Source organism: Eucyclogobius newberryi, unplaced genomic scaffold, assembly GCF_026437365.1.
Source record: "Eucyclogobius newberryi isolate DKJ021-1_F unplaced genomic scaffold, fEucNew1.0.hap1 SCAF_3, whole genome shotgun sequence".
In the NCBI taxonomy this organism is placed as follows: domain Eukaryota; kingdom Metazoa; phylum Chordata; class Actinopteri; order Gobiiformes; family Gobiidae; genus Eucyclogobius; species Eucyclogobius newberryi.
This window is the reverse complement of record NW_027315945.1, coordinates 21,442,313-21,465,106: the sequence shown is the minus strand read 5'-3', so window position 1 is coordinate 21,465,106 and position 22,794 is coordinate 21,442,313. Positions and strand designations below refer to the sequence as shown.

General features: G+C 41.9%; 1 protein-coding gene across 1 annotated transcript in view; it reads left to right on the top strand.

Annotated features, from left to right (window-relative positions):
- znf407 (zinc finger protein 407) overlaps nucleotides 1-15,765 on the top strand; it is a 128,927-nt gene extending 113,162 nt beyond the window's left edge. Inside the window, exon 10 of the mRNA XM_072460399.1 lies at nucleotides 14,575-15,765. Coding sequence (XP_072316500.1) covers nucleotides 14,575-15,386 — 812 coding nt within the window. The 3' untranslated portion in view covers nucleotides 15,387-15,765. The remainder of the gene's footprint in view (nucleotides 1-14,574) is intronic.
- The last annotated feature ends 7,029 nt before the right edge of the window (nucleotides 15,766-22,794 follow it).

Here is a 22,794-nt window from a genome sequence, read left to right as displayed (position 1 = left end):
CACACCTTACGGACTGTGTGAAGCAGCAAATGCTGGAAAAACCTACTCTATATATGTGCACTTTAAAGTGGAGCAATACCAGCTCAATTTATGTCAATACTACTAGATAGTTATAGGGATAGAGATGTCAATATATCAAATTTATACGATTATTTTATGACTTCGCATCAATATTTTCACATTCATATATTTGTCTTGCTTGTGAGTTGAATGGTAAATCGTCATTATTGATACAGCACATTTCCACCTTCAAAGCAGAAAAAGCGCTTTGGATCAAGGAACCACTCACCCATTCACACACACATTCGCACACCAGTGTACGCGGGTTAAGTGTCTTGCCCAAAGACAACAGCAGGATTCACCAGAGGGAGCTTGAATCACACCGCCAACCTGTGTGTCAGTGGATGTGTCACTCAGCCAACTGAGCCACTGCCGTCAGAATAATCACAGTTATTTATTACGTGAATAATCTTGATATCACTTTGAGATACATAATATATTTTAATGTTGTGGTCCACCATTAACAACAACAATATTCAGAATCAGACTTTTTTATAGCTTTTTTCACTATACCGACCTGTTATAGTACAGGTTTTGTGGTTGTTAACTTTTTATGCCGATGTTGTTTTGATTTGTAAACACAGGAACTTTAACCTGTATCCAAAGAAGTATGTCATAATGTTCCTCTTAGCAATAACTTATGTTTTATTATCACACACACCACCAAAAAGGACTTTTGATGAAATTAAGCACTAAAGTGGCCATAAAAACACTAAGATATCACTGTAAGTCACTTCCTATGTTGGCGTGCCTCTTTTATGGCCTGTCAATGCCTCTTCACTGCAGTGCGAGGCTGTTTTAACCCCCCTGACCCGCTCCTAGCCCTGCTTAACTGTGTTCTGGACATCCGTGACTCCTCTGGTATTACGGAGCTCCTTCAATCTCTCCCATCGATCCGACTCCCCTTCTGTTGCTATGTGCTTCACCCCCTCTCTGACCCTCCTCTGCTGCCTCATAGCCTGTCTCGTAATGTGCCCTACGCTGTGCCCTGTGATGCGTGCGTGTGTGTGTGCTCGTGCCACTGACCTGAGTGATGAGTGGTGACCCTCTGGCTGGCGCCTGCCGTCCTCCTCACTCCTATTGATTAGATCTGAGGTTTCATACAGTAGCCACATCACGTGACTCTGTCATTTACTGTCTCTCCACTGTCTCCAACCTGTCCTCCACACACAAGCATTGGCCAGTCACATCGGAGGCACACTTATAAGTGATGAGCTCGTCGCTGCTAATGAATGCGAGGCAGGCTAAAGGGTCAGATTACATATTGCTTGTATGAACATACACTAGCATCCAGGAAAATGGGTTTAATTAAGAGACAACAGATGCTTTAGCTACAGAATGAGTCTGCACTAGAGCTAAGTGTGAGTGAAGGATCAGAAAGAAAACACGGATACAGCTGTCAATGTGAATGTCACCGGGTTTGATGTGATGGATTTGCGAGTCTTTCATTACTCAACATGCCAGGTTGCTTCCTGTTCCCGTGCTTTGGTAAACAGCGTTCAGAAACCAAACCTATGAGTGTGCTGCTGTTCCTCTCCCACTCAGTCTTTGCCACAGTAATGCTCAGGTTAAGTGTAGTTGCAGGCTATTATACATCATTAGTGTAAGTAAGGCACCGGCAGCGCGGCTTGAGAAATGGACTCTTTTCTATTCCTCACCGGCCATGGCTCAAATAGGGCCCAGTTTCTCTCATACACACAGTAGTATACGCACACTGTACCACACAGAGAAGCCAGTGGGCCACTTATCCTTTCAGTCAGTCACAAATCACCTTGTCAATCAGCCTGCTTTATAGGAACTAAATCCTCCTGATCGCAGCAAGTCAGTCCGGCCTGCCACTCTCCTGCCACAGCGGAAATTAAATGTTCTTAATGGGAGCATGGAAGTGTTTTATTGTGTTTTCACATTTTATGATACATGTTTTACACAGAGCACACTGGATCCAGAGTGTGGTAATTTCTTCTAACCGCATCAATTAGAGTCAGCCCGCTACATGAGCCAGATATGGGCCTTTCATTAAATTGAGAGATTACGCATACAGTATGATAGATAGGATGCAATTTATTTTTGTGTTATTGTGACATTGATTAATAATAAATCCATTGCTAATGCCATTTTATCGAGTTAATAATTTAGTGCTTATTTGGAGGGATTCCTCATTTCTTATTCCAGACTTATTTGGGAAGCAATGATTCTTAATGACTACACCAGCAAATTTAACAGTTGAATACAAAGAATAATGGCTCTGAATTTCAGACTGCAAACTTCCTATTGATTTGGAAAATAAAGCCAAAAAAATAGATCAGAGTGCACTTTCACAAGGTGTTTGAGCGCTTTATCATACCTCAAAAGCTACATTAACATGAATGCCAGGAAAACCAGATAAGTGGCCTAGTCCAATTCAAACTGATTTTTCAAAACGCATGTAATCCCAGAAAGTACGATTGAGGTGTTTGATTCAAATTTCAAATCCAAATAACACATCTGGAGAAGTCCGAGTGTAGTCTTATTGAGGTTGCATATGACCACACAGTACGATCACACTAAGAAACATTCAACTGCACAAGATCAGAATCAACCACAAAAATATGATAAATGCATGTGTTTGGATGTGTATTCACTACCACCATGAACTAGCATGTGTTGTTTTGTTTTGACATATTTATGCTGCAGAGAGCAAATCACTTGAGCAATGCTGTTGCATGTCAATGCATGTCTAAAAATCAAAGGCTCCTCGTAAATGAGTTGTCACTGTCTCTGTTTGCCAAAAGTGTGGTTATAAGTATGATTGCTGTTTGTATTAGTAGTTATAGTTACAAAGTTTTATAGTCAATGCTACATTACTAGACGTACCTAAGCGTCTCTTTGCTGCCGTTGGCACATATTTGATTCCTTTAGCTGCCCATAGACTGGTCTGACGGGTTCTGGGGCAAAACCAAATTGAGTTTGGTTGTTAAGCGCACTCAGAGTTCTCTGTGTATGTAAATGTAATGAGTGTGTCGTTTACGCTCATGCAGGGTTGTGGGTCCAGTTCTCTTTCTTTGTGGCTTTATATCAGCAACAGATGTCTTTATTAGATAAATTCTTCTTGTGCGCATCTTTGAGTGTTTCCATTGTATTCAAATTATTTTCTTTATATCAATTACCCAAATTTACTGTTTCAAAAGAGAAAAGCTCTTCATGTGGACACAGCTTATGCCGTGCCAAATGAGCCTGAACAAATGCCTCTTGTTGTTGCTTCTCCTCTGTCTTGTAGAGGGATACTCTGCTGTCCACTGACCAGGGAGAGCAGACCGCGGCTGGGGGCTGCATGTGCGACAGCCGCTGGCTTGGGTGGCAGGGCTCCACCAAGTCGTGTGATAGATGAAGCAGGGCAAGAAAAAGACTAATTGTTCTCATTACAGTACAAATAAAAATCAATAGCTTTCAAAGTGAGGAGGAGGTTCTAGCAGTCTTGAAGGGCACTGTAGTTATTGCCTGCCAGTGGATTTAGTGGGAATTACAAGTAGTGGCAAAGGCGCTCGGGTACCGATCACATTTGAATGCTAATTTCGATAAAGGACAGTTAGATTAATAGATGTGGCCGTTCAGCGCAGGTCCCTTTTCCCCAGTATAAAGGCAGTTGGGTGGGTGTTGGAGACTGAAGTCCAAAATGCAATTAAAATGGAAAACACAAGGCAAGAAAGCATATATATTTCACATTTTTTCCAAATTATAGAAGGAAATTTTATTATCAGGGGAGCATAATTTACACAGGCAATTACAAGGTTAATACATCTTCAACATCCCTCCTTAAAGCCCTCTTATATTTGTTCAGGGATCTTGTTCTTGTATTTTAGTTTAATTGGCTATGCGCAGGGCTGCACAGAAGTGTGTGCGTGCGTGCGTGTGTGTAGATATCATATATATTTGGGGTTTTTAAAGCATATTACAGAAGGATTTCTATAAGATCATAACATTGTGAATATCATCATCAAAATGTGCACGAAAAATATGTCAAGATTTCCTTTTTTGTCAATAACGCACATCCCTCTGTTGTGACAAAATTTAATTTACTATTTTTGGAAATTTTAAGTTTTCTATGACACTTGTTTTCCTCATTTCCTTGTGTATGCAGATGAAACCTGTTCTGTATGTATTTATTATTTATATGCATTTTATTAAAAATGTATACAGTCTCTCTAGACGTGTACTGATCCATTCTAAGCATATGTAAATGTGATGACTTTAATGCTATCTCATAGATATATGCTGACTTTTAATGAATATTCAGTAAACATGTCCCCAGGTCTACCTACACATTGCATCCAGAATGTCCCTATCTTGTCAAAAGTCAGTGTTGGTGAGTAGAGCTAGGCTCAAATGCAAACACAGAGTGTGCATGTGGAGCTGTGGAAGCGTATTGGCAGCAGTGTGAAGGCTGTGCCCAAACTAGAGTGGCTCAGGTCTGTTTTCTCTTTGACACACATGACAGCTGGGAGAGCAGGACTTCCTCTGTTTGGGAGAGTACACACATGAACACTGACTTATAGAAGTATGAGGACTCTCACTCATCCAAACTTTGGCCGTGTCTTAAACTTTCCTGGTGGTCAAGTTAAAAAGAGAAATAGGCATAATTTCCCTAATGTTAATGACTCAGTATTCAATTCTTGATGATTAATGAAATTACTTTAGAATGTGGTCTGAAGCTGTAAAGTGGTTTGAAGTTTAACACATCAATTCCAATCTCCTCTGAGTTTCTGTCCTGTCTTACAACCTCAGACACCATACCGTATGATAGAAATTCAACAGTGAAGCAAATTGGCAGAGCCACAGAGGGCGGATCGACAGTGAGGAGACAAGCTGGGAAGGAGGCGGAGAGCAGAGGAGGCAGTGTGAAAGATAGAGCGCTGAGATGGAGATGATGATGATGATGATGATGATGATGATGATGAGGGAGGAAGAGAACGCTTGGTTTATATAACATATCCAGGACGGGCTTTGGCGTGTGTCATGGGGCTGAGCCATCAATCACTCCATCTGTGTAAAATCACACGCCGACTCCAATATTGCTAAATATTTATACTGTCACATAGACATAGGCGTGCAGATGAAAAGAGCCATTCATTAGGGCCTTCTCAGGCCTGTCAGGCTGGAGATGGAGATTAGAGGAGCTACCTCCCACTGCGCTGGCTCTCTCCCTCAGCCTATATATAGAGCCATCAGGACGATAAATATCTGCAGCCACACTGTAGGTAAATACTGTAAATATAGAGCCAGAGCAGGACAGCACTGCTAAACACTAAGCACTGTGAGTTTACAGTCGACCAGTCACTTGTCCTGCTCAATTTTAGACTTGTATGAGACAATTGCAATTTTATCAATTTACATCATAAACAAACATAAAAACATAAAATAATCATATACTTTAATATAATGTAGTGGGGCTGGGACAGAAAAGAGCTTTTATGATTTTTTTATATTGTGTGCACACACACAAAATGATCCAGGAAGTAGAATAGCCGTTCTTATTCTCTGTTGTGGGAACTGGTGGCACTCAGTGGAGAATATTTTCTCATTATTCTGTTCTTGCCCCATAGCTTAGTCAAGTGCTTTGATTTCTAACACGCCATTATTTATTTTGACTGCCACAATGGACCTCAGATCAGAGCGTAGGCCAGTCCTCGGCACAAGACGACATCAGCAACATCATCTTCACATTGTAATTAACAGAATAGGGGGAAATTTCATTTTGATTAGCAAAAAAGCTTTTATTCTCCAACTCACATTCATAATTAATCATTGATGAATACAACGTCAGAGAAAACGGAAAAAGGCATGTAATTATCTGTAGACGTTCGACATCCCCTGTAAATCCACCGAGCCATCTGACATGGCTAATTAAAGAAGCAATCAAAAGGTCCACCTCCAGAGATTTTGTGAGAAAGATGGGAGGAGATGGCAACAAGACAGAGGGATGGAACAAGGGCTGTAATGGGGAGAAAAATTGGAAAATATTGTGTTATTGTTTCATACGTCAACCTCCTGTCGTCTGTTTCTATTGCCTTTTTGATTTTGCTGCTCGCATTTGGGCCGTCACACCCTGATCACTTCTGACCTTCATCTGCCCAGTGCAAAACAACTGATTTACATCGTCAGGAAAATAAGCGGAGGCCTCAGCAAACTGTAATACTACAGTCATATCTGGTTAGTCATTTTCAAAGTTGAACCGATGCTTTTCTGGGACACATAATCAGTGATGTAAGTCGTAGTCATCAGGTGTTCAGGCCTGCGCTCCTCTCTTTCTACCGATGTGCACTGTATCAACCACCCACACAAATGCTCTTTTATCTACAGCCAACTGCTCCGATTCTCCACTCGCTACCGCTGTTACTGCTACAACTGTGACATGCTAAAGGACCCCCATGTAAAACTCTGGACACTGTTTTTCTACCTTTATAGGAATTCAACGTTTTTTCTAGCTCGATTCCAGGAGTAGGGAGTATTTTTCTCTCTTTCAGTGAGATGAAGGACTTTGTCTGCTCTGGCACATGTCTGGTCTAAAGATAGTTGCATGAGACTTGTGGAGTTGCTGAGCTCGACTCTTCCACTGCATGTTTTTTCAGCTTAAAGGCAGGTTGAATGCAATGCACCAGAAACAATTCTTCTAGACTCGAGGCTCAAAAACGTTTATTGATTTTTACATTTGGGAAGATCATCAACAAATCACAACAGCAGTCACCTCGCAGGCCGTCATAAAGTTGTTGATTTAACCAACAGAAACTTTGAGAACAGGGCTTAATTTGTAGATCAGACGTTGCCGGATCAAAAAGTGGCTTTGAGAACGGGGTCCAGACTAGGTCAAAACCTTTCCGGAGCGCACACAATAAGTGAGCATAGGCATTCAGAAGTGCCAGAACATTTTACACCATATGAAGTACCGGTACATGTGATTTAGTTGTAGGGCATTTTGATGCATGTGTCACTGGAATGTTCATTCATTTTGTCTCAAGTCACTGCAGCACCTGTCGCTGAAGCCCAGATGCCCTTCCACACACTCGCTCTCCAGAGCAGATAACCGTCCTCTCTTGTCCGCTCCCTGTATCAGCTCTGCCTGACGCTGCTTTGATGCTTGGGACGGATCTGTGCAAATGTTGCTCATTCACACAAGGCTGTTTACAACTCTAGCCTGAAGTGTGTGACTTAATAATATTGTGATGTCAAATGTAACATCCTCATCTAACCTTTGTCGTGAACTTTTATTCTGTGACCAAAACGAGCCTGTTTTGCAGCTTTAGTTATTTAACTAAATGTGTAAACTGTGATTCACCATCATAACTCTGAACCACTTTCACAGACTGCAGATGGTGGCACTGTGCTGTGAGAGCTCATATGAAAATGTTAGCGATATTTGTTTTTACCAACAACAACAAAACATAAAGGTTGAAAATCTGGTCTTGTAACAAGTGGAACGCACCCAGAGAGTTGTTGGATCTTGTTCCAGTTCAAATCAAGCCCTGACTTACAAAATCACAGAATGAAACACTTCATTCATTCAAGTTTTAGATTGTGCTCCATTAGTGTTGTATTTAGGTTCAAAAAGGAGTAGGAAGATGTGTAAACTTATGACTTTGACTTCTGTTTTTATAATTGTCAGCAGTGGTTGTTAAAGTTGGTTTTGGATTAAACTGTTACCTCTGCTTGAATTGTCAGGAAGTGGATGATTAAAGGATACAGAGAAATTACACGATAGGCATTTTGTGTAGTTGATGAGAAGAACTGTGTCTGGCCTCTTCACCTTTGCCCTGTCCCCCCTCTGCCCTCCCTCTGGGGACGAAGACCTAAGAGACACAAGACGCAGCAGCGATAGTGAAGCAGATTACTCCTCAGCAGGTTGTCCTCTGTCAGCAGAAACAGGGCCCAGAGCAGAGCAGTGACCTGTGCTCTTCTTGACCACTGGAGCCTCTCACCTGAGCCCTCTCTGTGCCGGACCGCCATAATTATATTGTCTCTAAATTTAGATGTCACCTCCACTTTAGCTGGCCATTTACCTTCCCCTTCCCTGATTTTATTATGTCATACTAGCACATTTAAACCACATTACCGGGATGTCAGTCACTCAGACCAATTTGTCATTAGATTTATTACTGTTTAACCGTCATAAATACTCCATTGCCTTATTTTCACTCCCAAGTTCTTACTTAATTTGTTTTTTGCCAGATTTTGTAAAAGGAATGATAAAATGGCCATTGGAATAAAAACAAGCTTCATCGTCAAAGACTATTCCGTAACAAATCCATATCAGATGTTGATCTGTATACTCTACAATAGCTTAACGATGCTTCTAAATAATGATTACAGATGGATTGTATCTGAGATCGTTGTCAGAGGTGAGACTGAACTATCTTAAGTATCTCAGATTTGCTCCAAGTACAGAGCCGATCTTCAGGTTTATTAAGTTGTGAGATCGCGTTGTAATGTTATGGCTTATTCTGGTACGAACGTCGTAAATGAGTGCACAGTGCCGCTTGTGGCCCACAGATTCTTCACACCAAATCTCCATAAGGGAAAATCAGCGTCAGTAACTGTTTTGTTTCCCCGAACAGTGCCCCCCACTTCTCCATTTCCCTGGTGGATTCCCAAGCTGCGTACAGAACTACTAAGAGCCCAGAAGGCCCGCTGCCAGTCCGTGCCCTCATTTTCTTGTGTTTATTCGTCCTTGGGGTGCGTCTCCATCTCTCTCCGTGCCCTGTCCACCCAGTGTCAATCTCGTCGCTGTATAATTGGTTGTTTTTTGGTCAGCCGGCCTGTCCTGCCTGGCTTTGATTCATGGCGTTTGTAAAGGTGACAGTAGCGGCTGTCCCTAGCAGACAAAGTAGAGCCATCACTAACCAGACCTTGCTTGACCCGCTAGTTTGTGCAAACACACATACATACACACAGCTGTCCATACACATTCACGCATTGGAAAACGACCAGCGAGGAGAGAGAGAGGCAGCTAAGGTCACTGTGTACACAAGACAACAAAAGGACTAAGGGCAAGGCAGCGTTGTAGTCGAGTCACCAGTTTTTAAGTCCGCGCGCCACTCAATTATTCATTGTTCAAGTCGAGAGTAGACAAAAGAAAAAATATCTAACCACAATGATGGGGAGTGGGAAATGACATATGGAAGTTGTTTGTTTAGCTTGTAATCATACACTATTATTGTTCTCATTCAAATGTGACACGTTTGTACGTTCAAATCTGAACTTCAAATTCAAGTGGTGAAAGACTGAAGACACAATTGGGACAGTAAGAACATTAAGCCATATTAAAGGGGCTGCACCCAATTCTTTTCATTTAATATAATATCTGTTTTGCCACAGTACAGATATATTGTAAAAGCTTCCATTCGAATGAAAATTAGTCCATTGTGCGCTCTGCAGCTAATTGCAGAGCGTTTTATTCTCCGCAAAGCAGGAAGTGCACTGTGATGGCAAAACTCGCTCAGAGACTTGTGAAAAGCGCTTATAAACTCTTCGCGGTGATTATTTAGGATGCTCAAAATGCATTAGGGTAGTGAGCAATACATGTGGACCGCTGCAAAGACTTCAAAATGCACGCTTTTCACGTTTTTAAATCAGGTGCGGCGCCTTTAAAGATGCATGAAAACTGAATTCGAATAGAGCTGCTATTACATGCTCCCAAACGCAAATCCACACCTAAATATTGTGCCTGTGCACCCTTTCATTCATACCCAGACCTTCCCTCATGACCTGGATTCACTCACAACTAACACTTTATCTATTTAGCAGTGTCACCTTCAAAAGACTGCTTCTATCAAACACACCACCCACTCACTCTTCTATACCTCATGTGTTAAAATCCGCCACAAATAACCGCCATATGTGTGTCATGTTCAGCCATCTCCACCCGCTGGCTTCATATCTATAATTGAAGGTAATGGATCGGTAAAAGGATTGTAAAGGGGTTTGTGCTGTGGTTAAGGCTGGATCCTAAGCTTCCCATGGTCTTCATATTGACCTTGTAATTGATTCGGTGGGCATGTTTTTTCATAGCTTGTTTTATGGTTTGATACGGTTTAACTGACTTAGACTGTCTTTTTGTTATTGGCTGCGCTGAGATTTGGAAGGTGAGGGTTTTGTTAAAATAGGCCACATGTTAAAGAATGGCGGTTGTTCCAGATAGACCAAGACTAATGTGTAGTTGTGGGATTGCATTTACTAAGCTTACATTTGCAGCGGCCTGACCTGTGTTACAGCCAATGTAATTGATTGTGTGTGTGCTGGTGTCTCAGTGTTAAGGTTAATTTCTCTTAACTGCTGGTAAGTGCTGTCTGACCGCTCCCCGGGCGGCCTCTCTGAGCTGAAGTAATGCCACTTAGAGCCCCCCAGGGCCCCCACCGCTGGCCAGTCCATTGATCCATTGATCGATAATTGCATCTGTAGCGTACACTGAGCACAGAGGCTCCGGAGCTGACCTGCTGCTAACACAGGCCGGCTGCTGTAAGAGGAGTCACTGTAGCGACGCTTATCAAACTGCAGTCTAGGGAGCACCTAAGTCTTTAAACAGCAGGCAGAGGTGTGCTGAGCCAAATGAGGGCAGTTCATTTACGGTGTCATCACATTTTCAAATGGGTTGTTGATAATATAAAAAAAAAATGCTGTGCTTTTGACATGTATTGCAAAAAGCATTGTGTATTAAAACGTGTAACCGCATTTAATTAAAAAAAAATGTAAACGCTATGCTAAGTGAGTGACTGCTTGGTTTCAGGATGAGGTTTTTCATTCATCTTTCCCTTAGGCTTTCAGAAAAAATATCAGCATCATGTGTTTTTGGACTGAAAACAACTGCATTATGGGCATTAGTTATAGTTTAAATCTCATAAAAGTATATTAATTTTTGTCACTTTTTTAATTTTCACCACATTCTTGTGTATTTATCCCTAAAGAGCAAATACCAGGTCTGAGCTTTTTATTGTCACCATCGTGTAAGTGGTGCTGAAGTGCTGAAAATGTCTTATATCAGAATAATTTGTCAATTGACCTTATATCACACGCTGTTCAGGAATGTTAATACTTTTGAGTGATACAAGATGATTGCCCCATCCGCTCTTGTCGTTTTATTCCTCTCAAGGAGCTTCCATCTTGTTTCAAATCACAGCCAATAAAGCAGGCTGCCTCCCTCTCCGTTATCCATCTCCCTGCTTCCTGTTAAAGCAGTCACTGAGTCAGAACACTCCAAACACATATTAAACAGGCATCAGCTCCTCGCCGCGGCCAAATCACGCTCTTCAAATGTTGTTCTTCCAACGGGAGTGCAGGACAACTGAAGAGATGGGATCTGCAACATTAACTTGATTCACGGCTGCGGCAACTGAGTGACACTCCATAAACCTCAGTGGGCCAGCGCTGAGCTAATGTGAGGCGCCGCTCCACCCCCACAGCCTCAAACACACATACATAAGACATATAGATAATAGACTGACCACAGAGGATACTGCCACCCACACGGGACAGCAATGTGGCATTCACCTATAAACAGGAGTGATGCTTAATAATGCATGAGTTACTACACATTTGTGTTACCACGTGGATATAACTGTGGAAAGAAGTTTTAAACTCTTGAAGTGCATAAGTTACACATCTCACTAAAGCAGTTAACATGATTACATTTAAATGTTAATTGAAAAAAATGCCTGTTTCCCCAGTTTGACAATTACCATTATTATATTATTTCAACCTCTGCCTGAACTAATATGAATAGTAAATATGTGCCCAAAAAACTAAAATATGAACAATGTATTACAAAAATATAAACAACAATTGTTTTCTGAGTATCGATCCTTTTTGATACCTCTGTCAGTATCAAATCGATATTTGGTATCAATTTGCCCATCATTACTTGCCATAGACAAAGGGTTGTGAGACTCAAGAAGGGAGTGATTCAACAATTAATGTCATGTACAGCTCTAGATATTAGAGAGAATATATCACCCCTTCATAGGCCACAAACATGCACTCACCTATGAACATGAATGGTACAAAGAAGGCTTTTCCATGCATGAATTGTGTGTATTATTAAGAGGATATACGAGTCGAGGGGGTTTTACATGCAAAAACACACATTCAGTTTTATGGTTTTATCCAGCAGGAAAGTGCACACTGTTGAGTTATTGTCCTCTCCGGCTGACCTCGTGGCTCACAGTGTTTTGGCGTAGGCAGTTAGCACGGGCACATGGCTTTGTGTAAATGGGTAACCTCTTCTCCAAATGCCAACTTCCTCTAGCTGTTTTTGACAGCACTGTTTCCCCTCCACACACTAACTACTGCACTTGTCACTTAAGAAATAAATAGTGGGGTCTGAACTTGTGTTTTCTGTAGTGTCACTATAAACAAAGGCCTCCCCTGAGTGACATTTTCACTTCAAAAGGCTGCAAATAGAGACTTGTTTTTTTTAGGTCAATTGACAAACATTTGCAACGGTTTACAGATCTGTACAAAAGTTTTGGTCACTTTGGAAAGAGATGCAATAGAAAAATAAAGTGTGTGTGTGTGTATATATATATATATATAAAGGAATAAAAAAAGTATGTTGTTTAAAAGTATAATAATACACATCTTTGTATCTAAGAGCGAATGCCAAGAAGTCCATTACAATATATAGCTGTGTCGTTATTTTGAGTGCAGCTCTTATATGTTTCTTTATATAATTCTTAATTGTTTATCTTTCATTATCGACTATGCGTATTGTCTATATTGGAGCCTCTCCAGGTTGAAAAGACGGTCATATTTCATCTTTAGACTCTCCTTAAACTCACAGTGGCAGTGCTACTTGCCTTCCTGTCGTTGTAGCGCTCTTGTTTTGGGAGCATGCTCCTCTCTCCTGTTTACGCCGGAAGAGGACAGGGCACACCTGGGTCAGAGCACAACTTTCCGATAGCACTGTCACCCGTGTGAGTACAGGACATTAAATGTCAGCAGGAGATAGGTATATCAATGATTGATGAGTTTGTTTCTCTGTTCTTTTAGATCTCTGTGATCTTGCCGCTGCCTTTGAGGGTAAACCTTGTACAGCTCAAATGTCAACTTTTAAGAAGTTGAAGTGTAAAATGTTTTGAAGTATGTTCTGTTGAGGTTTGGTGAAATAGTTTGACTCAGACTTAAAGGCAAAGGAAATGTTTAGGAAATGAAAGAAATACACAGTTTAGACTGGCATGACAATGAGCCAGAGAGTGACCACAAGTGGCCAGTGTTTATGCTCCGTGTCAACTCAAGTGTCAGCTTTAAATGTACAGCAGCCTGAAACCACAGTGTGTATCAGAAACAAAATGATGGTATCCTCTTTCTGTCACTGTGATCCATTGTTCAGCCAAATGTTTTTAACAATAGATTTATAATAAGTGCTCATCTAATAGCACTAAACTCTTAGATGACCTATTGTGAGTAAATGTCAATTTTTTCATATATTAGACAACACAAGTGTCTAACTGAGGCAGGCGCTGTTTAAACAATTGCATTTCTAACACTGTTCTATCACCTTGGAAACACCATGGCAACCTGTGATCTGAGAGGGCACCGTGTGGCTCAATTAACACCTGCTGTATCTCTTCTGCAGCCTAATGTCTCCATACTCTGTCTCTTTTCAAGCATTCAGTGACACAAATATGAAGTTCTATCACCTTTTATATCAGCTTATCTTATGATCTTCTACTTCTTGTCCCACATGTGATGCTAAACCAGCTAATCAAACCAGGACCGTCAGACAGGTCGTTAGGAAAGCGTCAGGATCTGTTCAGTCAGTGTTATGGTTATCGGCATGTTTTAAGGCTGTGGATGACCATAATGTTTGCTTGTTCTTAATCATTTCATAACTAAATTGAATTAATAGTACTTACTACTATTACTTTGCTTTCTTTCTCAGAACATGTATGTTGTAAAGCAGTTACTAGGGTCAAAATTAGACCGTTGTGCACCATTTGCACCCAAGTATAAATAGTTTTGATTGTCTCTGAAAGTAATGCTGATGCGCAGTTTGAACGCTGGTTGTTATTTTTACAGTGACAGCAAAACTCTGCTCTGGCTTCTGAAGGTTGTGAAAAAGAAACTCAGTGGGGAATGATTAGGATGCTAGGAATGTGTTTAAAATGAACTTTTTGGGTATTCAATGTTTTTAAGACGGTAAAAATCAGATACAGTGCCTTTAAAGTTGAGTAACTTTGGTCAATACAAATAAAAGAACTGGGCTTTATCACGACTAAACCAATTATAATTCAGCTTAAACACTTCTAAACGAAAACTTTATCAAAAAGTGTAAACCAATGTAGAGCAAGGACTAAGTAGTGCTATTTATAAATTTAACCCATGGCTCTAAACAGTAAACTATAAAACAAAGATTTACTCCTAGGATCATGGTCAAACATACAGTGCCACCAATTATACCGGTACTAGATGTTGAGATTTATTCAATTATACAGTTAAACGTACAAAAACAGCACGTTTTAACACATTGTTTTGTTGTTTTTTGTCTTCCAGGTATTGTTTCCAAGTCGTTTGAGTGCCGTCTGAAGGGCCAAGGGGCTGCATTTGTGGAAACTGATCTAATGGGGTCACCTGTGTGCCGAAAAGCATCACTGGACGATCCGGTCCAACAAGTCATTATCATCCAGGGCTACGGCGAAGGGGAAGTGTCCATCGACCAAGCTCTGGAGGAGTCGGCAGCTGCCACTCTACAGACTTTAGCTATGGCGGGACAAGTAGCCGAGGTGCTACATATCACAGAAGACGGACAAGTTATCGCATCGGGCAGGGAGGTGGCGTCTGCCGGGGCGCACTTAGCCGGAGGCAGCACCCAGTATGTCGTTCTGGAGTCGGGGGAGGCCAGGGAGCAGCTTGGGGCCGGCGTCGCCATGAGGGGACAAAGCCACATCGTCTCAGAATCCTCCACCGCTCTCGACGCCCTCCTCAGCGCTGTCACCGAAATGGGGCAACAGGAGGAGATGCAAGTCGGGGCGGCCACCGTGGTTCATGAGATGGTCGGCCCGGAAGAGAACGGAGACGCGCTGGAGGTGAAGCAGGAGCAGGAGGAGATGCAGGTGGTGGACGGGACAGGGCAGGGGGGCATGCAGGAGGTGCTCCAGCTGGCCGCGTCCCAGATGATGAAGGAAGGACTGACGCAGGTGATCGTGAACAACGATGGGACGCATTACATTGTGACGGAGCTGGACGACTGCACGTTACAGGTGGAGGAGGGTTTGTACGGGGAGGCCGAGGTGGAGCAGCAGGAGCACAAGGAGATGGTGGTCTATGTGGACGGGACGCCCCATAATGTTGTACTGGAAGGATAACACTATCAGAGTTAGACGTCAGTTCTAGAGTCTTCCTTGTTACAATGTAGTGTTTTTGTTTTTTTTCTGTCAATTCAATTTATTTTTGCAGTTGCCTCATCTTTCTTTGTTTTTTCCCCTTTTTTCCCTTTCCGACCGGTAATAGCTCAGTGAATTTTGGTGCGTGATGATTTGCCCATCTTACATTTTACAACATATGGCAAATTAATTCTTTATTTTATTATTTTAGAATGTTTTATTCAGCTTTCTTTTCTTGTAGTGACAATATGTTATGAACTGCACTAAACATTGTCATGCTTCCTATTTGTAAAGACAACAAATTTAGAAATACATGGAGTATCTTTTCTAACAATAAATTAATAAGCAGAGTTTTTAAAAATGGTGTATGTTTTTTGTCTTTTTAACCTTAAAACATCATGTTGAAAAGCTTTCACCTTCACAGCACATTCTATACAGGGAATTCAGTTATTATCACAAAATAACTTCATCCAACACTATTTGTATGTGTACCTAAAGTGATTCCTCTACTTGAATATAACATTTCACTTTTGAATTACATGGAGAAGATGTCGAAAATAATTTCTAATGCCCAAAAATGTGCCTTATTTCACCTGTAGTGTAGCTTTAAGCGCCCGACATCTTCACATGGACGACAATAAAATCCACTATATGCTATTACAGATGCAACAGGCACATGCATCAGCTGCTAGGCCCCATCATGCTTTCTGATCACTAACACAGTCATTACCATTATCATTATCGCCATCATGATCACCATCATCCTAATCGTCATCCTCATTCTCTGCCTCCATCAGGCCCATTCTGCTCATTGCCTACAACACTCTCATTCTTTTTTTTTCCCCCTGCAGTATTCAGCACTGGAGGGAGAATCAATATTCATTTAGGCCCCTACACAGGCCCGCTTCTCTGATGGAGTGAGTGGGAGAAGGGTATGACGGCTATACAAAACAATGGCTGACCACTGGAAGCAGAGAGAGAGCACTTGGACCAAAAAGCATCAAAAGACCATCTCTTCACACATGCAGAGAGAAGGTGGGCAGAGGGGAAGAGTGGAGGAGGATTACAGATGGATGGAGGGAGGGAGCGAGGGAAAGAGCAGTAAAACCCAAACTGCACTGTTGGATATAGTGAGGCGGACTCTTAATTCCACATAACACCTGGCTACCTTTGATTCTCTCACTTTAGTACTCGGCACCGATGCTCACTCGCCGGGGCCACGTGTCTGCAGCCTGCAGGGTAAAGCCTCTATCATGTCGAACTATTGAGGAAAATTACACTCAAGTGGATTGTTCTGACAATCAAGATTTGTTTTTGCAAATACACACACATCTATAAATTAGATGATATGCTACACAAAAAAGTAATTAAACAAAAAGAATGAAAGTTAAATCTGTGAAATGTGTTTCTAATTCTGTGGTTAAAATGCCATCTCATGTTGTGTAAATTACCCCTATACTGCATTTGTCAATTTAATCCCTCATTCATCTAGGAATGGTCCTGAAATGCCAGTCAAAACTTTCTTTACTTATTTCAAAAACCATGTCCGAATGACTCAATTTAAAACCTTTTCTACAATGTTATTACTCCCGCCAGTTTATTAAAGGTGCACTAAGTCCATTTCCTGGTGAAGGGACCGCCCATCTGCTTGTCTCATGAATATGATTCTGTTTTGCTTGCACTGTTACACATTATGGTACACTTTTATAAATGTCCAAAACCATACTTTGTCAGGTTGCGTCATGACGTTCTATTCCATACTGTGGAACATTCAAGGCAGAACAATATCATGATGACCTGCTTCTGACATTGAGAGTTTTAAATGTCCACAAAAATGCACCTCTTTGCACTGACTTTAAAGACAAGATGAGTGATTGTATTATTGCTGTTTACTGTATATTGTCTTATTTGTACACTACTTTGGGCAGTGTGTATTTTAAACCTTGACCATGACGGACTCTTCACCAGAAAACGTACATAGTGCCCATAGTTCACGTTTAAGATTTCATTTCAAACACTTCCATATTTGTGGTTAAAGTTTATGCTGTGTGAATGTTTGACTGGAGGTGAAGTGCATTGCATAAATCTACAGTCTAAAGGTCAGGGTCAATGGTCATTGCCAGAAATAACTCCAACAAGTGATCTTTGTGCCTTCAGCTGCAGATAACATTCATATTGCGAGCCTATTCTTCTCATAAACTTTCCATGTTGCTCTGAACAGGCTCATCAGTCCCTGCACCTCCTCTAATATCCTTGTGCATGTCGCTTTGAGTGATTGTTTACTGTATTGTGCGGACCCCAGCCTCCCACTCCCCGCCTCTCCGTGTATCTCCCTAATCAGCGCTGGATGGCTCATTATTAACTGCAGCAGGCCACTCGTGTGACATGGAAGAGGCAGAAATTAGCAGCTGTCAGCCCGTGATGAGTTCATTTCCTGACAGGCCTCTGCTCTGAAGAGTGCTGCTGCAGACGAGCCGACAGCTGATGGAAACCTGCCGCCCGAGTCTAATTGGAGAGCCGGAAAAGGGCAGCGAGAGGAGGGGAAGGGGACCCACATAAACATATAGAAGAGTGAGCGAGAGAAGTGGATCACAACAACTTCTACCATGCAGTATTACTCTCCATCCATCCATTTTCTACCGCTTGTTCCCTTTCGGGGTCGTGGGTGACTGGAGCCTATCCATACACAAGGCCATAACATGCACCAGCCAAATGCACTTTTAACCGCCTTAGGTGGGGTACACCCTGGACAGTGGCCAACTTATCGCAGGGCCAACACAGAGACATAGACATTACAGACAGTTCACTCTCACATTCATTCACTAGGGCCAATTTAGAGTCACCTAACACATAATAATAACTTTTATTTATATAGCGCTTTTCAGTGACCCAAAGACGCTGAACATAATAAAAAAGGGGGGGGTATTTACAGACAGGGGGGACAACACGTACAGAACACATTAATATACAGATAAAATGAACAAGACAGAAGAAGTAGAGAGAAAAAGATGGGGATGTAACAGGGGGTAGAAGAGTAGGCAATGGGGTAGAGGAGGCTAGGGGTAGGGGAGGTCATAGGCTTGGGTGAAGAGGTATGTTTTTAGGCGGGATTTGAATGTTGTGAGTGAGGGAGAGTGGCGGACAGGTTTGGGGAGGGAGTTCCAGAGTCGGGGTGCTGTTCGGGAGAATGCTCTGTCGCCAAAAGTTTTGAGTCGGGATGTTGGTGCAGTCAGGGTGAGAGAGGAGGAGGATCGGAGAGCTCGGGTGGGGCGGTGGGGGATGAGGAGGTCAGACAGGTAGGGGGGGCAAGGTGGTGAAGAGCTTTGAAGGTGAGGAGGAGTATTTTAAAGTTTATGCGCTGCTTGATGGGGAGCCAGTGGAGAGAGCGGAGAACGGGAGTGATGTGATCACGGGACCGGGTGTGGGTGAGGAGGCGGGCAGCGGAGTTTTGGACCATTTGGAGTCTATGGAGGGAATGGGAGGAGATGCCAGTGAGGAGGGAGTTGCAGTAGTCGAGGCGGGAGGAGATGAAGGCATGGATGAGGGATTCAGCAGCGGGGAAGGTGAGGCAGTGTCGGATTTTGGCGATGCGGCGGATGCATGTCTTTGGACGGTGGGAGGAAGCCGGAAAACCCGGAGAGAACCCACGGTAACACGAGGAGAACATGCAGACTTGCAGATCATGCAGATCATGTGATGTTGGTCTGTTCCGGGAATCGAACCCATGATCTCCTTGAGAGGCGAGAGCGCTAACCACCTTTGCCACCGCGCACCCCCAGTATTACTCTAATATTATCTAAGTCTGGTCCTATAACCAGTTTCAAGTTCTAAACCTGTAACATTCCTTTTCTAAACTAAGGCTAAACCAGATCAAAAATAGGACTAGACACTTGCTATACTACTTCTAAACAAGGACTGACCCAAAGGGGGACACAGATATGGACTACACTGATATTTGAACAGCAGAGACACCGCCATTGTTACATTCAACCATAGAAACACTGTCATAGTGTAATGCAAAATGAGATCAAAACTGGTGCGTGTTCAGTTTCTTTCCATTTTTTTTTTTCATTTTCATTGTTAAACACCAAGTGCACTCTTTACTGTTCAAAAGGGAAGCATACACATTGTACTTTTATATAGCTCACAAGTCAAGCGCAAGAAATGCAAGAAATTAGATCCTCTCAAACCAATGTCCAACACACAATTAAACCAAAACTGAAAGTCATTTAAAAATTGGAACAAATGGGATTTTCCCCCGTGTTTTTTTTTGCAATATTGAACCTGGTTTGAGAGACCAATGCCCTCTTTTGCAGTGCACCACACATTATCCTCCCTTTTAAGATGGCCTCTCTCCCAGGGGCACCTCTCATCACTCCTGGGGACATCTGAGAGGGACAACACTTTGGGTATAGCTCTCTCTCCCTCCTTCTCGCCCTGTGTTTCCGTGAGTATGATAAATATGGCAATTCAGTTTAGTCGCCATCTATAGAAAACATATCAGCCCCGGGATCATTGTCTTAATGTCTGTGCTATTACTTTGGCTTCCCTTTGGCAGTATTAGCATGCCCGGATGATATGCTCTGCTTGTGTGTGTGTGCGTTTCCTTAGGGCAGCAGGTACAATTCTATTAAACCATGACTTGTTTATTTCCTGTCTGTCTCTTTCTGCATGTGCCCTCGCTGCCAGGAGCCCCAGTGCTTCTGTGGACCGGTACATGCAGCGTTAAGTCTAGTATGGCATCATGTGTACAATAAGGATTTAATGTTGGCTTTGGGTCACTTCTGTTGTGGTAAATCAATAGCTATTATCAAAAAGGTTCAACACGGTTCTCCTCTCATATTGGATTTGTATTGAATTATGGACGAGGGGAATATTTCTTATGGACAGCTTAGCGTTATGAAAAAGGGTTTCTTTGATCAATAGAGTGTTTTATACCGTGTCACGCAAACTGTAATTTAGACCTAGAATTATTGTGGTTTAGACTGGTTTACATTTGATAGGCCGACTATTTTGTTAAAGGGAAATACTATGCAAAATCAACTTTAATGAGTTTTGGCTCGAGCCTTCTAGAATGGAATGGATCGAGACATTGTTCTTGCTAGGTTTCTTATTATTGTTTTGCATGGTAAAATTTTGCCACAACTCGGCCATTTTTGATCCCCTGAACATTGATGAATGTCACACATGGGGTCATAGGTCACATGGGGACATAGACGCGATCGGCTCGGCCCGACCTCCAATAAAATGGAGGTTGCGAGAACGCCCGTCGCAACAGTGCCAACTAGTTCAAAAAAGAAATAACATGAAACTCTTAATCTTTGGCCTAGGCTCATGAGACTTGGGACAGTGATAGAGCTACCTTTGACCTCTGACCTTTGACGAGTAAAACGCACCTGGCAGCATCGCTCTATGGTAAACAGGAAGTCAGCCTTGTCGAATCAAAGTGGCACCGCCACGTTTGACCGATCGAGCTCAAAACAACACCTTTTGCATCTAAAGACATTGAAATTTAATAAATATTCAAAATAAATGTTGATATTAAGACGCCCTCAAAAAGGCTTAATTCCCTGTTTTTTCAAGGACAAGTCACGCCTATTGGAATTGATCTACGGAGCTCATATTTCACTCACTAATGCGTTTTTATGATCTGATTGGAAATAATTAATATCCATGTAACAAATTTACTCTATAGCGCCCCCTACCCATTGTGTGAAAAACTCAACATTGTCTGATTTGTTTGAAACTCATGGATTATATACTCCTCAAGACTCCATGAGTCTTGCAAAGTGCATTGCAGATATTGTGTATTTTTAACTATTGGCCAGCAGGGGCGCAATTAATGCCTTCACTTCCTCTTCCTCTTTTATTTTGATGGGACATTTCCTCTCGTGCCGCATTAGAATTATTATTCTTTAGACTTTATTCTTTAGGCTTTATTCTTTAGACTTAATTCTTTTGACTTTATTCTTTAGACTGTGGAAAACTGGGGAACATACGCTCTAAAAAAACTTCCATACAATTTCCCAAGTAGAGAAGCCTTCGCGGAGGTGTTTATGAAATAGAACATGAATGTAACGTGAGAGTATCTTTTCTTTTGTCATACCGTGTTACTGTAGATTATTAGTTGCAGTGTTCCTAAGTCACGGAGTTCAATTTTGAGTTGTCTCTTCTATGGGATGTTTTGATGAAAAAAGTGAGCAGTGGGTTTCCCAGCATGGCTCTCCCTTTCTCTTACTTTCTCAATGTGGTTCTGCATCGGTGTCTTTGATCACGCTAATCCCTGCCTCGGCTCGCACCCGCCGCCCCTCGCCTCCCCTCGCCTCCCCCGCCGAACACCGACTGTCACACAGCTCAGTGGTGACACAAATTGACAACCAACAACTCTGTCCACATGTGCACTATTCTTCAAATTGGGAAACAATGCCAATGTAATACTAGTATACACACCATTATGACTCTATTGCTCTCTTGCTATTTGTTAAACTGGACCCAAATTATAACTGACATTTGCTGAAAATGTACCTTTTTGACAAATTTTGGACCAAATGTGACTTATACTCAAGACAAAATGTACCGATATTTCATTGGATGTCTTGTGTTGCTTTTGTTCTCTCTCTGTTGTGTTCTATGTGCTGTGTTTTTTGGAGTTTCAAATTAAAAATAGAAAGGAAAAAGAAAAAAAAGGAAAACTTAAAGATCGTTCGCAGACTATTCTAATTGGACAAAACACAGCATCACTTTCAAACTTTCAAAAAACTCTTTTACTGCCTTCACAAATCTACAAAAAAATAATTTTTCTGTGTCGAACTCCACGTGTGTGAGCGCCAGCCCAACGCTGTAGAAATAGCAGATCTTCACTGTCAGCCTGCGATAACACCTTTCCACGGAGCTGCTGCAGCCATCTGCTTCATGTCAGCACTGCCGTATAGGGGTTAATTCTGTTGGTATATTCATTTTAGCAAAACAAACAGCGTGACAGACGAGGAGAGGGAAACGTGGAATCATACTCCAACATATTTCACAAAAAGGTGAAACTTTCGTAAGCCTAAAATAGGTCAGCGCAACACAAACGAGATACAGACATAATTATTAAGACTGGATCTGCATTAGATTCAGTAAAACGCATTAGTCTGTCTTATAAAAAGCTAGAAGCTCATAGGCTGTCTAATGCAAGTTCACATTAAGACGGAATTCATTTTAATTAATTTTCCAAATATAAAACGTATTATTCTTCGTTGCCCAAAAAAGGAGATCTATAAGAACTTTACTTCAGAAATAACCCTGGGAAGTTTTGAGTCACAGCTGCTTGGCGAGTGTCAGTTTTCTGTTGTATTTTGTGATATCTTGTTGTGACCTTTGACTGCTGTGACATGCGTCCAATAACAAA